At 33.4% G+C, this 16,466-nt stretch overlaps 1 protein-coding gene across 2 annotated transcripts in view; it reads right to left on the reverse strand.

Moving 5' to 3' along the window:
* Nucleotides 1-16,466, reverse strand: part of SPOCK3 (SPARC (osteonectin), cwcv and kazal like domains proteoglycan 3) — a 299,078-nt gene that overhangs the window by 59,991 nt on the left and 222,621 nt on the right. For both annotated transcript variants that reach the window (XM_053658095.1, XM_053658094.1), the window contains exon 6: nt 14,021-14,135. In XM_053658095.1, the coding sequence (XP_053514070.1) occupies nt 14,021-14,135 (115 nt within the window). The remainder of the gene's footprint in view (nt 1-14,020; nt 14,136-16,466) is intronic.

Below are 16,466 nucleotides of genomic sequence, written 5' to 3' on the forward strand. Positions count from 1 at the left end.
ACTTCCCACTGTACCACTATGACCACATGCTGGGGAGAGACTAGCTTGTCAGAGACTCCCATTACATCCCTCATTCTCTATGTGCCTGTGTGTGCACAAAGGCACACACGCTCACACAAATGAAGAAAACGGAGCTCCATGTTTAAATCCATTTCATTATAAACCCCTGAATTATTGCATATGTGCACTTGGTGCTTCTCAATTGATCCTTTAAGGACAATAAAGTCGAGAATAAACTTAATATTTGAAGGATCATGACAGATAAATATTTTTAATGAAAGGGTCTCAACAACTGGCAATTACGGGTTTTGGTTCGCTGGGCAGGCAGCTGGAGTAATCAGTCCTCCTTACCCTGACAATGAAATAGGCATTGGCCTCGTCCGAAAGTCACAGCTCTGACTCAGAGTCCACTAGGAACCACAGTACATACAGACCTTTTGATAAATGCATTAGGTAATAAATTGGGTTGCTTTGAATGAGTCCCACAGAACATAATCACTGAAGAGTGAATATTGAAATTAAACACTTGGATAAGAGAGTGTCCTGAAGGTTACCCCATCCAGGAATAAAAGAACAGTGTTTCCCTCAGCCGGTTCAGATGAACGAAACAGGTCAGCCTAGGTGTGTGTGAGTGTTCTCCAAATCTTTCTCAGCACCCTTTACTAGCAACACGAAGAACACTTTCACTTAGGAGTACCTCAGGAAAAGCTCATCCTATTTCATTGAATTCCACTTTAAAATCTAGTCGGCACTGTTTAAATGGCAACCCCTATGTCTATAATGTTTAAAAATTATGCCCAAACGTCCTAGCAGTAAGTTTGTTTAAGGTTCAATAAATTTCCTTTGTAGTGTGGGATCCCGTTGCCCGGCCGTGCTGTGTGTGTGGTGGCCGTCCCCAGCCTGCTGCTCCAATGTGTGGCACTTCCCAGCAGTACTGACCTGGGACCCCATGCTTGCGACCTACAATATACTGGAGGTTTCGAGAGGCTGCTGTAAAGCTCTTTCTGCAGATTAAAAGCCTATTCTCCTATGTGCTGACTTTCCTGATGGGATTTTTTAAATCATAATATGCATTGCAATAAAATCTTCAGGAGAGGCAGCTCAAAGGGGAGTGTTTTGACAGCAGTTACAATCCTTTTCAACCCTTGTCTGGTATGAGGTTCTCTTTGACCCTCTGCCTTTTCTTTGTATAAGGATTTGCTTTCTCATCCGTGGATTCATTAGCTTCACTTTAGTAATTCCCAGATGATATTCTGTTCCTTTCCACCCTTCTAAACATTTACACTGTGTGCCCTTGATAGTTGGGATGACATTTGCTCAACATATTGTGCTTAATCAAATTAAGTTTTCTCCTTGGTTCTGCTAGCTGTGTTTTCTAGTGCAGCAACTTAAACTGTGACAATATGTGTAACTTCAGGAGTTCATGCAGCAGGGAGGTTGGAATTGGGTCAGGCTCCCTCAAAAGCCAAAAATAGAAGCTTAGAAAATGAGTACAATGATTAAATTTAGAAAAAGCAAGTGGGAGGTAGACTTCCTACTCGATGTACACGATATGTCTTTTGTGGCTTGGGGGATTTGAAGGTAAAGTTAGGAGTCTTGGAAAGGGAAAAAAGGAAGGCAATAAAACTATAAAAATTACTGAAATGTAGCACCTTAAATTGGAAAATAATATAAAGAGGAAATACCTGTGAAGTTCATGGGCTGGTATATAATTTGGTACGATACAATTGTTTTTTTTTCCCTTACTAGTTTACATAAATTTCACACCATTATTAATACCGAATCATATTTGAACATTTTGAATATCTTCTGCTCTGTCACACATATATTAACTCGATGTCCTTCTTCTGAATGGACATCCTTATATATGATGTAGTCAGAACCACCAATTTTTTTATCTTCAGTTTTCATTTTCAGGATATTTTTTAAAAATTATTTTATATTATAGAATCACAAAAATATTGCCTATGTTTGCTTTTATTAGTTTTATAGTTTCCTTTTCAAGTTTAGGTTGTTGATGCAACTGGAGTTCAAGATATAAATTATAAGTTAAATGTTCACCTTTATCTCCACATATATTAAGGTTTTGTATCACATTATTTGTTTCTGAATTATCATTACATTCTATTGTATTGATTTATTTATCTGTTCTGCTTCTGCTTTCATGACTACACTTTTTATTATTATCTTAGAAACTGTTTGGGATCGTTCTCAATGTTATTCTTTAATAAAATTGACTTTAAATATAAATTTTAGAATGAGACTTTTGTGTAACTTCAAAAATGCATATTATAATATTGATTAGATATGTAATACAATTATAGATTAATTTGGGAAGAAAACATATTTTTACTATGTAAAATACTTTTACTGATAAATGTGCTATATACATTTTCAAGATTTCAGATCTTTCATATCCTGTAATGAATATTATATTATTATCTCTTTCAATTTTTTGTTCACGCCTTTCCATAGAGATGGAACTAAAACTTGTATTTGCTTCTATTATCAAGTATATTATTTCTGGTATGAAGGCATACTATTCATTTCATAAGTTAATTTTCTATGAGATATTCCCATATTTTATTTTCCTAAATTCCCAAATTTTATTTGAGTTTATAGAAATATTATTTGGAGATAGCAATGTGTTTGTGTCTTCTAATCTTCATATTTATTTATTCCCATTTCTTAAATAATTTATCCATATTTCTAATAGTACTTTGAGATGATCGAAAATATTCTTATGTTTCCTTACTTTAAAGAGAATTTATTCAAGATAAATATGGATGTATTATAACACTTTATTTAAAAAATAGTTTTTTAAATTTAGGAAATCAAAAACAAATCCAGAAAGAAAATTTCCCAGTAGGTACACATAAAGAAGGTATCATGTAAATAATTAGCATTATCAGTATGTTCAAAAAATTTCTCCTTGAGTCTAACAATATGAGCCAGAATATCAAATATAAAACAATTTTAAGTGCAACCTTCCAGTATGGGAAAAGTAGATATTAATCCTTCTAATATAATCCAGAAAAATATTTATAAAAATCCAATTAAATATCATGAGAGCCATTATTTTTTCTCTTATTATTACTACTCTTATTATTTAGTATATCATTTTGTCTTTGAGCTTTGTATAGCTATTGGTCATCTGTTAATTCACAAGCTATCCTTTGTCAATTACCTAGTAAAATTGGTACTCTGGGTTCCTTGGTAGGAAAGAAAATAATATTAACTATATAAAACAAAGAATACAGTTGATGACTTTTATAAAAATTGAAAATTTTAGAAGAATATACTTCTGAAAGTATTTTATATTCAATCAGATTATTACCTGATGGAATATCTATAAATATATAAATGATTCTCTATAAAAAAGTATTTAATCCCCATTAATTCTTATTATTACATTCTCTTTATTATTACATTAGCAACTCCATATTGCATGGCCCTATTATTTCTAGACCGATAATACCTCAGGACAAGTATGATCAAATAAATGATTCCACCACTAAAACAAGTATATTTATCACCTACAAAACTGAGCTCCTAAATAAATATAATTATTTACACTGCAGTTCTACATAATGGGAGCGTGACCATGGAGCTATAAACCTCGCTCTCTGCAACTTTAACATTAGCTAAAAGTCTGTTCTGAGAACTATAAAGAAGACATATGCTAAAGGTGTTTAAAGTCACAGTTTGCAGAACCTGGAGCAAAATTATTTAATGAGATTCTGTGGAATAATATACCTACACTTCTATTTTAAATTACCCAACCTTCGACATTCTGGACAAAGGTCACAATAATAATAACTATAATGACAATAAAATTTTCCTGTCTCTAGTCCTTAAGGCTTTAATATGCATGAGAAAGAAGTAGAAAGTTTACTACCTATGGGGAATAGGAGATATTATTTAAATTAATGGATATAATGGAGAGGTTTGTTCCAAAACAGTACAGAAGGAAGCCTGTGAAGATGAATGGTTTATATGCATGCATATTGAGAATCAAATGTCACAATTTTCAAAATGGCACTTGGCATGCAGTGATTACTGATTGATCACATTAAAGATAAAATTAAAGATAAAGAAAACTGCTTAATGATTTTAATGATTAAGCAAATGAACAGTATTTGCTACTATTTACAGTAAACATAAGTAAAATAAATATAACTAGGCAAGGTTCCAAAATACAAGTGGTAGGCACAGAATAAAAAAATAGAGCATAAAATGCATTACAATGTTTTAATAAAATCAACAGTCTTAAGTGCCAAAGATTAATCTGTAAAATGAATAACTATAATTGAGAAGAGCTTCATGTTAAAGCAAAGATTTTCTTAACTGTCAAATATATACATATACATATACATATACATATACATATACATATACATATACATATACATATACATATACATATACATATAGAGGGATAACCCCCCAAAAATTATCCTCTGGATGTGGGGCCCCTTTAGTACAGACTTCCCCTGCTAGGCTAATGTTCTAAGTACTCATCTGTACTAGTGTACCAGACGGTGTTGCTGTGAGAGGCTGCATTCAGCTTTAGTGAATTTTTCTTGAGACTCAACACATTTGCCCATTTCATGATGGGTGATTTATGAGCACACCTGCCCTCACCATGCTGAATAATTTAAACACAAATTCAGCAGTTTCTGACCAAAAATGGCATGACCCCCACACCGCACCCTTCCTATTCATTTGGTCTCACCCTGGGCAACTTTTTTGTTTCCACAGATGAAAAAAATACTCTAAGAGAAACATTTTGCTGATGTGGAAGGGATAAAACAAACAAACAAAAAAAGCAGAAGCACTGCACAGTCTCAAAATCAAGGAGCTCAAAAACTGTTTTGAGCAGTGGAAAAAAATCTTGATAGGTGTACTGCATCAAATGAAGAGTACTTTGTAGGTGCCTGAATTGTAAACATGTCAAATAAATAAAGATTTTTAATAAATAAAGTCTATTTCAAAATTCAGTATATTTATATGCATATGGTATAGTTTATTTGTTTAAATAATAAACAAATGACATATTTAAAAATGAACATTCAATGAATTAAACAGCATTATTTGTATTTTCAGTTATTGTTTTAAGAAAATAAATTAGTTACCTACATAACTGTGAATGTCTCTCAGACAAAAACTGGAGCCATTTATTTCCAGTAAATGATTGTCTGTTTAAAGTAATAATGCTAACAATTTACTGGGTGTTCATAGCATATAACTGTAACTAAATAATGGAATAGGAATCAAACCAAGATTCCAGATTCTAAGTCCTTGCTCTTATACTATTTATTCAGTAAATGTTTCTGTATAAAATGAGAAAGTCATTTCAATTTTCAAAATTAGCTTCAAACTCTGCAATTACCTTAAAATGAAGAATTTGCTGCACTAATAATTTTTTACCACTCAACCTTCACTGAAACAGTAAGTTTTCAACAAAAGTGTCTACAGGGGACATTTGCTGTAGTTTGCAAATTACAGTATAGAAAACTTTAATGTCCCCTTCTTTATGATTCACTGCTACCACATATTACTTAGGTTCCTGAGCAACAAATTTATAAATGCAACTTCATTTAATTTCAACAATTATTTTATGACTACCATCTATAAACAAGACACTGTAAAACATATAAGAAGCAGGTTGGTAGTTGGGGCAGGTACCAGAACTCAGGAGAGGTACACGGGGACAGGTTCAGAAAGAGAGAAGAAAAACAAGATCATGTAAAATCAAAGAGTTCAACAGCAAATATTAACTAGGAAGCCGGGAAGATTTGTTAATATTGTTGAGAGATGATTTTCCACCAGTGTGTTTTGCATCAACTAAAATTTAACAACTTTTGTTCTTACACTAGTGCTCTTGCACTATTTTAAAGATATTTCTAGAGCCAATAGACTTGGAAGGTTGAGATAGTATATATCCACAGAGCAGAGTGGGGGGTGATGCTCTCCAGGAAGACCAAGGGGAGGTAGTCCTTGGGGCAGAAGTGGGAACTGGCTGTTCTCAGCCTCCTTATGACTGTGGATTTCCTGACCTTGGGTGTTTTTCAGCTGGGACTGAAACACCCCGTGTGCACAGCATCCGTTCTACATCACTCTTATGGGACTAGTCAAGGGGAACAAATGTGAACATGAACCTTGTGCTGTGAGCAATCAAACCCTTTCTCTATGACCTAGGCATTGCCTGACTGCTGTCAGCACTGAAGAAACTATGTAGGCTGACTTGTTAGTTTCTGAGTGGGGGAAATGCCACACTCTTGAAAAATAGAGATCCTTGAGGAATAGAAGTTATAATTTAAGTACTGTGCTAAGGACATTTTATCTGCTTCAATTCCATCTTCAAACCCAATGGATTTATTTTAACCACATTACAAATAGGAGACTGAAAAATTGAGTGCTTTGCTATTTTTTTCAAGGTCAAACTTCAACTCACTGACAGGATAATTTTATTAAAAATCTTAAACCATCCCTGGTTGGTGTGGCTCAGTGGATTGAGCATGAGCTGGGAACCAAAAGGTAGCCAGTTCAATTCCCAGTCAGGGCACATGCCTGGGCTGGGGGCCAAGTCCCCAGTGGGCAAGCACACACTGATATTTCTCTCCCTCTCTTTCTTCTTTCCCTCCTCTGTCTCTAAAAAATAATAAATAAAATCTTTTAAAAAAATCTTAAATCACCTAAAACGGTTTCTCAATTACAAAAATCTTAAAATGTACAACTTAGGTTAATATATTTAATATCTAAATAAGTAGACATTTATTTTAGAAAGTATAAATTAAAATAATTTTATGAAAAAATTATACATATAAATACACACAAAGCAAAGACTACTGTTTATGAAAATATATCAAGAAAGTAACCAATAATAATATCTCCCATGTCACAGAATTTTATTGCTAGAGTTGTGTTCAAACTCTTGATATCCAGGTAATTTTCAAAGTCTATAAACACTATTGACTATAAGAAAAGATGAAAGCTTCCCAACTTTTGTGACCCATCCTGATACAAAAATATACCATACCAATATAAAAATATTTAAAAAATATAAGTGATATTTACTGTATGGGAAAATTCTATAGTTATTAGAATTCAACAATATTTTACAAGTATTGTCGATGACATAGAAATGCAAAAATGGTTTAGTTTGATGAAGTGTATTCATAAATTTTATGATTTATCTGTTTTATATTATACAGATGTAGAAACGGAGACTCACACCCCTGAGTATCCTGCCAAAGGACATGCAGCCAGTGCAGAACTGGGATTCTAAAATCTACACCCTTACCCAATAAAGTATGTCACCCCACAGGATAACCACACAGAAAACAAGGCAAAAGTCTGTAAAACAGTTAGAACACACACACACAATCAAGATTAGGAGCAAGCAAATCTAGTATGCACGCTCATAGAGTTACTATGATTGAGCATCTATTTAATTCTGACACTCGTAAGAAAAATCATAAAGGGAAATGGGATGAGTCACACGATTCTCAGCTTCTGAAAAAAAGGAAACTTGAATTGTGAGAATACACTGAAAACTCTGAACAACGGACCCAGAAAAATAGGCTGGTATTTTTGTTAGCAATCTATGAATTACCCAGATTACTAAGCTTGTAATGGTCTTTCATGCATTCCTTTCCCTTATTCATCATATCAAATGGAATTTCGAGCTTTGTGAATTCCATCTGAGTGATATTATCCAAACGCAATCTCTCCTATTATTTCTGCAATGAAATTGCTACCTTTCCTGAGACCTGACTGCCTTCTTTCTGGAGTAAAAAAATTAGCCTTATAAATGTAAGTAACCTGCCTCACTCAAAACAAACAAACAAAAAAACCCATAACCTCTGTAGTGCAATAACACAGGTCTGCCTTTTGACCCAGTTTTCCCATTTCTGGGAATATATCCAAAGGAACCCAAGACACTAATTCAACAGAACATAAGCACCCCTATGTTTATTGCAGCATTACTTACAATCACCAAGCTATGGAAGCAGCCCAAGTGTTCATCAGTACATGAGAGGATAAAACAACTATGGAGATGTACACAATGGTATACCACTTGGTGATAAAAAAAAAAAAAAGATAAATTTACCCTTTGCAATAGCTGAATGGACCTGGAGAACATTATACTAAGTGAAATGAGCCAGTCAGAGAAAGAAAAATACCACATGATTTCACTCATATGTGGAATCTAATGAACAAACTGAACTAACAATGAAAATGGGGACAAAATCATAGATGGAGAGCGGGATGACAGCTGATGGGGAAGGTTCGGGGTGGAGGGATTGAGCAAAAAGGAAAAAGGACTCAGGGACATGGACAACAGTGGGTGATTAATGGGGGTGGGGCATATAAAAAGGCTAAATGGTAATGGGAAAAATATAGTAAAGATTGAATTTAAAAAAACTGTTTTCTAAATGTTGTCTGCTAAAATACTTCAACTTGGTCACGTGCCTGACTCTCATGAATTATGTTAAAAGATTTTGTCTTTTGATAATGAACAATTTGCACCATATGTCTCTCAATGGTGCCCTGCATACCAGCACTGGCCGAATAGGTACTTAATTCTTGAGTGTGCCACGTGCCTACATAGCTTTCAGGGTTTCACTGTCTTTCTCTCTTCTGTTTCTCTTACCTAGACTTATCTGTTAAAAACTTTATTTATGTCTTAAATAAAAATTATGTATAAAGGCATACAACATGATAATTTGATATACCTACACATGGTAAAATTAGTCCAGCTAAATAACATATATTACACAATTTTCAATTACCTTCTTTGGGTGTGTGGTAATAAAACCTGAAATCTATTCTCTTAGCAAATTTCTGGTATTCATGCAGTATATGCATTAGAGTCATAGTGCTGTACATGAGATCTCTAAACTTACTCAAACTACGTAACTGCAACTTTGTACCCAATCAACCGCCATCTCCCATCCCTCCACCTGGATGTACACAGTAAACACTGTTCGGCTCCCTGCTTCTATGTGGTCAGTTTTTCAAGATTTCACATACAAGAGAGATAGAGATCATGCAGGGTTTTTTCCCCTTTTTTTGCTAGTTCATTTAGCCTAATGTCTTTCAGTTTTGTCCATGTTGTTGCAAATGGCAAAATCTTCTTTTTTAAGACTGAAAATATTCCCGTGTGTGTGTGTGTGTGTGTGTGTGTGTGTGTGTGTGTGTGAAAGAGAGAGAGAGAGGGAGGGTGAGAGAGAGAAAGAGAGATTTCTTTACCCATTTACCTGTCTGTCAATAGACATTTAGGTTGCTTATGTATCTTGGCTAGTGTGTTAAAGCTTCAATAAACACGAGAGCACAGGTATCACACTGGGACACTGGTTTCACTTCCTCTGGATGTATACCCCAAGAAGGGGGATTGCTGGGTCATATAGCAGTTCCATTCTCAGTTTTGTGAGACACTTTCATGTTTCTCCATTAATGCTAGCCCTATTTACTCTCCCACCAATAGTAGGCAAGGGTTATCTCTTCTCAACATCTTCACAAATACTTTTTTTAAAGTCATTTTGGTAATGTTCAAATATTTTACAGGTTCTCTTCCATTTCTATGGCTATCTCTGTTCAAAGTCAAGCTTTTCACTTATGTGAGTGTGTGTCTTTAGATGTATTTTAGGGTAAGGGTAAAATATTAAAGTTATATAATTATAAATTCATAAAAATTATGAAATTAGATCTATAAAACCAAAATAGCTAAATAAAACCAATAATACATTTTTGTCTCTATTATACTCAAATTTGTAATAAAGACGCCAATTGAAAGAGTCTTTTAAGTCTAACCATTCAAATGAAAAACCTAATCAAGCGCTTATGATGTATCAGAGGTCAAATGTTTACTGTGACCTTGAACCACTGCTATATAGGCCATTTAAGATATATCTACTGTAGATGCCTTTGGGTTTGGATTTACTAAGTGCAAAGTAAATATTTCTAAGGTCCTTTCCAATGGTCTTCATCTCTGGTCCTGAAATTCCCTTCTAGCTTTAGAATTATAATTTATATGTACCAGTATATATAGGGGTGAGCAAAAGTAGGTTTACAGTTGTAATACAAATAAATAGTACAATTATTCATTTTAAATAACAACTCTGTGTTCTACACACTCAAAACTATAAACTTACCTTGGCCCACCCCTGTATATTATGTATTGGTTTAACATGATTTTGAATCTACTTGTTTATGACTTAAATGAAGTTGTTTTAATTCACTTGTTTATAACAAAGAAAAAAATGTTTTTATTGGTTGTTCTGATGTGGTAATGAAGGAAGTTGGGTAAGGATGTTATTATCATACCTGTTCAAGTTTATAAGCACCCAGCAGTCCAGCTGCTGAGAGTCCTCAAAGGGGACTTACTGATAAGGGCACGTGGAGAAGCAACTATGACAAGAGGACATTTAGACTATAGATACTGAGAGTCTGTGAGGACTGTTTGAGGGCCAGCCTGGGCACAGCATACTTTGCTATCTATAGAGCTCTCTGAAGATCTTCAGATACTTGCCCCTACCCTGGCCAAGGTGACTCTGGTTGGCAGGGGCACTAAGCCATATAACCTTCCCTGGAGTGACATCTTCAAACAGCCCATCCTGTCCACCAACACTATCCCCTTCCTTTCCCTAGACAATGCGCTCTAGCAATCAGAGACTTTCGTTTGGGGGCTGACAGCTGAAGTCAGCTCATGGTCCGTGTAGTCAACTCCCAAGACACTGAACTTGTATAAAAAGGTACACGTTTGTTAAATTTGGACTTTATTTCTTTATCATCTCTTGCCTGGAATGACTATATGTTTAAATCTGTCATATGTGTGGAATATTTTTTTTTTCTTTATTGGCTTATTAAGAAAAATTATGCTGCATATTATTGGCTGGTGATTGTAATTCCCACAGTGAACCTGTGCTAAATAAATTGCTGGCAAAGTCACAATCAGTCTCAGGGTATAACTTTGCCACCAAAAACACAAAACATAATAAAAGAATATACAAAACCTGCGGAAATGGTCTGTTCATGGTCCATGTTCACAACTACAAATTTCATATTAACCTAACTATATAAAATACATGGGGGGTTTTAAACACCAGCTAAATTGTGAATAGTCTTTGAATGAAGTTGATGAATTATCCAAATGATCATTCTGTATTTCCAGTCAAACAACATTTTTTTGGGGTGGAAAGAATACACTAATGGGACCTGGAAGCACTGGCATTTGTAATCTTGATTTTATGAGCTAAAAAAAACCAAAACTGTATTAATTAATTTACTTAAAGAGGGGTATGCTCATCTAGTTAGGTAAAGTCAGACTCTAGAATTTAAAATATGTAAACTACCTATTTTTATTTGGGTTACCTGAATGTATATACTTGGATTAATTTATACATCACTATTACTGAATACATGGAGAGAAGAAAGGAAAACTTTGTGTTTTTTTTTAGAAAATGTATTTTTATTTATTTTCATATATTTCAAGACACTTTAAAGAATCCATTTATCTTTTAACCCAGTCAAAACTTACTATGGTGTCAGTTTGACCTCACATGTAGAAAGTCAGAAAGATTTAAGAAATATTTCATTTTTGGTAGTTTGCCTCACTTTTTCTAGAACAGAGATGCCATTAAATCAAATTCCTGTGCTACACAGTCTACTGAAGGCATGCTTCTAATGTAAATGGCCATTGAAAGATTAGGAATGATGCTGAACTAAGTTTTATATTTCCCTTCTCTTTTTTTGGCCTTCAGCACTGTGTAGAAATGACATTCATAATTTTTTGTGCTTTCCACAGCAGCTAGGAAAATTCTGTGTTTTTCACAAGAGCTAGAAAAATTCTGTTCTTCTTTTGCCCTGACAATCCATCAGAGAAGGATTTATTTAAATTCTTTTTGCCTGTCTTTCTATACACAATTAGACACAAATGATCTTTGTCCCCTGATGATGACTTTAAGAGAAGTTTTCTTCTTGACATATTAATATAAACATTGTACAGAAACTTTGAACAACATGAAATATAATTATTCTTATTCACAAGAGATCCTATTTGGGGATGTATTACCTTCCATATAAAAGGCATACTGAGTTCTTTTTCAGTTTGTGGGAGCTTATAACAAATTAGCACCATGCCAAACATACCTTCTCATTCAAAAGTGAGTTTAAAATCAAGAATTCTTATTGAAGGCTTGTGATGTATATAGGTATACACTTATTATGATCACTCCTACTCAAATGTTTTCAATAGCCTCTAATGAAAATAATAAGATGTGGATATTGAACACCAAGATAGGATTTACTTCAGAACTAAAGTGATTTGCAGAGAAAAATGCATTCAGTTATGTAAATAGGGAGCGAGGCTCAGGAATACAAGGGATATTGAAGTACTTCAGTTAAAACTATAATTACCCTTAATTATAAGGGGGTAATTAATATATTCAAGGTCATGCCTGAACATCCTCATTTGAGCTAGATTGGATTGGATCCAAGATTGATTGGATTGGGAGATGGTTGTGGGGAATCCAGAAGAAATCTCTGAATTTGACTCTAGGCCAGGGTGAGGCAGGAACAAGGAGGCTTTTGGAAGAGGGCTTTCTTCCACCAGTTGGTATCATTCTGCATGTTGCCTAATATTTGCACACAGCTTAGAATTATTTTGCAAATCAATTTATTTTTGAACAATACGATCAACTAGTTGCTTTTCTAAAAGCAATGCTATAACATAGCTTTTAGATTCTAAATTTTATCTTAAATATGGCTTAATGGGTAAAGGCAAATACAGAGTACAGCATAAATAATGCCCTTTATTAGAAAATCTTTTATTACAAAATTATAAGCATGGAATTCTGTAACATAACAATATCACACTCAAGAACACCATGTGACATTTTAGGTGAAACATTCAAATTAAAACTATAAATTATTACACCCATATTATTACCCTATCAACCACACTCATGCAGGCATTACTCCTGCCAGAACCTGTGTAAATGGCATAACTGAAGTTTATAAGTTATATCTGTAATAAAACATTCATGAAGGGACTGTAATATGGAATATCAAGTGTACCATTGTTTAAGAAAATATATAGTTTACATTAAATAAACTTCATATTTTCTTACCTGTATATCTGTTATTCAATTTAAAAACAAATAAAATTCTTTACATTAAGACCCAATGAGAATTATTGTTACATTACACAATTCAGATGGTTATAAAATATATAATAAATATGGATATTAATGTTCTCTAAAAAGTCATTCTACTGCTTTTTGTTGCAACTAATTAAAAAAAATATTCTTTACATTTTCTTGTTTATCTATAGCTGCCAAGACAGATATGGAGACATGGAGATATTTTTAAAGCATAAACAATATATTAAATATAAAAATAATACCATGTGAACTATAACAATAAATGAAAAGTCAAATTATATACTATGACACATATCAAGTTCAATGTATTTCATTAATTTATTAAACACCAAACCAATAAAAATAAAGATTTAACAATACTAGATCTAATCAATAGAATGTTTACACTATTAAATTATTTAGTAGGAAATTTTATACATACATGCATACTCTATATGGGGTAGAAATCTTGAATTTAAAAGATTATTAGTACTAATTGACCAATTCCACAATGAATTAAATTATTACCACTATGTTACCACTAAACAGTTGCTTGCTACAAAAGGAAAAAACAAGAATGCAAAACAAATTTCAAACACAATAATTCATAGAAGGCATCGCTTGAGTTTTATATATGGTGAGCATGTAGGAAAGAAGCATCCAGCTATACAACTAAGATAAATAGAAATCTATAGAAAAGCATTACCTGCTATAACAACTGAAGCTAAAGCAAATGAAAACTTCACTTACAATATAATCACTGCTAGGGACATGTATAAATGAAGCTTCATTATGTACATAATGACAACATGTACTGCAAAACATGCTAATAGAAACCAGGATAAAAGTATAAGTAAGCTTTCATCACTCACCTCTCTTAACATTTCTGCTTGTGCTTGTTGGCTTATCTGAAGGACATGGGCAATGGCCTTCACATCTGACTGAGATCTGTTTTCCTGAGACACATGCCTGATATTCTAGTTTGCACTGTATAAGAAAAGAAAAAATATCAATTCGATTATATTTAGTTATAACAGTAGGGAGTCAAGAAAATGACAATAGTATACTTGCAAATCTATTACATGTGCTATGGGAAAAGATAAATGAATAAATTAGAACAAAGAGCATTACACCTGAACTTGAATCCTACCGGTACCACTTCTTTAGTGTGTCATTCGGGGCTAGTTTCTTAAACATTCTCAGCCTCAATTTTTCCATAGAAATAATGACAAGAACACCTAATCTGGAGTTTTAACAATAAAACAGCAATAACAACCAAGAGTCAGGCTCTCCTCAGAAAATGTTATTATCAAAAGCTGAATGAATATTAAAGGCAAATAATCAAAATTACTATGGCATGTAAAGATTTCATTAGCTTACTTTTGTTTTGGTTTGATTTCCTTTGTAAACACTACTCTTTGTTAGTATTTTAAGCCTGAGTATTCTTAAATCATTCTTAAGATAATATTTTATAAATGCACATTTGTCATGATTTTTAAAAATGTAAAATTACTCCATATTTTAAACAAGCAATAATTATCTTCCTACCCTAAAAGAAATTGATCTTGCTAATTCTGAAGTAATGTGATTTCCTAGTGGCTACCACCGTAATTTAGTCAAGACAAATTATTTTAAAATTAAATAGGGCAGACTTTCTGGCTCCCATTGACAAATGCACCAGTGAATAATTTAATTCAGCTTCAGCTGATACCAAGAAGCACAGAATACACCAAATGACTAATCAGATTACTCACATCTGTACAACATTTTCCTCCCTAGTCACATAACTCTTTCTGGTGAAATTCTTTACTAGCCCTACAACAAATGATTCAATATTATTGCACTTAGAATATACTTGTAGCAGCTTAGTGGGCCTTTTCAGAAGATCAAGCCATTTCAAAAGTATCATTATTGTTCATTATTCAATCTTTCAATAATTTGAAAAAATGACCTTGTCATATAAAATCATGATAAATTTTAAATGTAATTAAAAATTCTCTATAGCATATCAAAAATAGAAATGGTTAGGAAATTGTGAATGCTTTAATGAAATCCAAATTAGTTACAAAGAAAAATCTTTGAGACTTCAAATGTAATATTCTTCCCTGTAACTAAATATTTCAGAACCATGTCTGGTCATAAGAAAATTCTGACTCATGACATAATTTTTGAAAAGTTCAGGAGCAATTTTAAGTGGCATATGAAGAGACAAAGCTAAAAGTCAATATTAATTATAGCTAATATAAAATTTTGAAATGTGAAAATGTTAGCTCCCTTCAAAGGTGTTATGCTATAGTCACATTTTAAATGTGGTTGATTTTTAGCAGGTGTGATTTTTATTCAAAGAAAATGAAAGTCAAAAAATACTTGAATAACAAAAATATATTAGTTGATTTATTAAAATGGGAGTTTTGCTAAAAAGTTGATTATTAGTTGTTTGTAATGTTATTAATCAAATACTTTACAGAAGAAACCCACAATTTGTCCATGAAACCATTCCCTCATTCATTAGAATTTGCAGTCTACACACACATCATACTTGTAGTGCACAGACCCAAGCAGGGGCTTAACCCAAGCAACAACCTGTAATAAACTATGCACTAAAGTGGACATTATGCCTTTGTTTTTCTCTGTTTTTTTCTCCTTTTCATTAAGGAATAATACCCTGCTTGTTTTGGGTAACTTCTCACCAGAACTTTATTTTGGGTACCTTCCTTTTGCCCCACAAAATGTTACATACTTTTGCCCTCACCATAGGTGAAAATCCATATGACATGAGGCTGAGTTATTTTCCTACATTCTCCATTAGATCATTAAGTCAAAATAAGAAGAAGACCAAGGGAATCCTGAAAATATGAGTCACTAATTTAAGCAATCTCTTAGGCTCAGTGGTGTGCTAGGCATTCAAGTCAGCACCTTGAAATTGGAAATTGTGAAGGCCTAATTGAGCTTACTGAGGTGAGATGAGGCAAGGGTAGTTAAGGACATGCCAACCCACTGTGAACTTGTAATAAGTTTACAGGCCTTGCTATGTGGTCATGAAGCGGTTAAAATATAACTCCCGTTAGCAACTAGATTACTTGACCAAGAAGAACTGCTAGGAAAAAAATGTACTGAACCCTGAACACAATACTTTAGATGTAGCATGTTCTCTGGATCAGATGATCTTCAATTCTTCAAACATTAATTATTATAACTAAACGTTTATCTTTCTTCCAAAATTAAACTGATATCAAAATACTCAACATAAGCTTCCCATTTGGGACAGATTTTATACCATCTTGCAGGGCATCATTAGAACGTGCAAGGGAAAAACAA

Source organism: Artibeus jamaicensis, unplaced genomic scaffold (assembly GCF_021234435.1).
Source record: "Artibeus jamaicensis isolate MK-2021 breed Jamaican fruit bat unplaced genomic scaffold, CSHL_Jam_final scaffold_537, whole genome shotgun sequence".
NCBI lineage: Eukaryota > Metazoa > Chordata > Mammalia > Chiroptera > Phyllostomidae > Artibeus > Artibeus jamaicensis.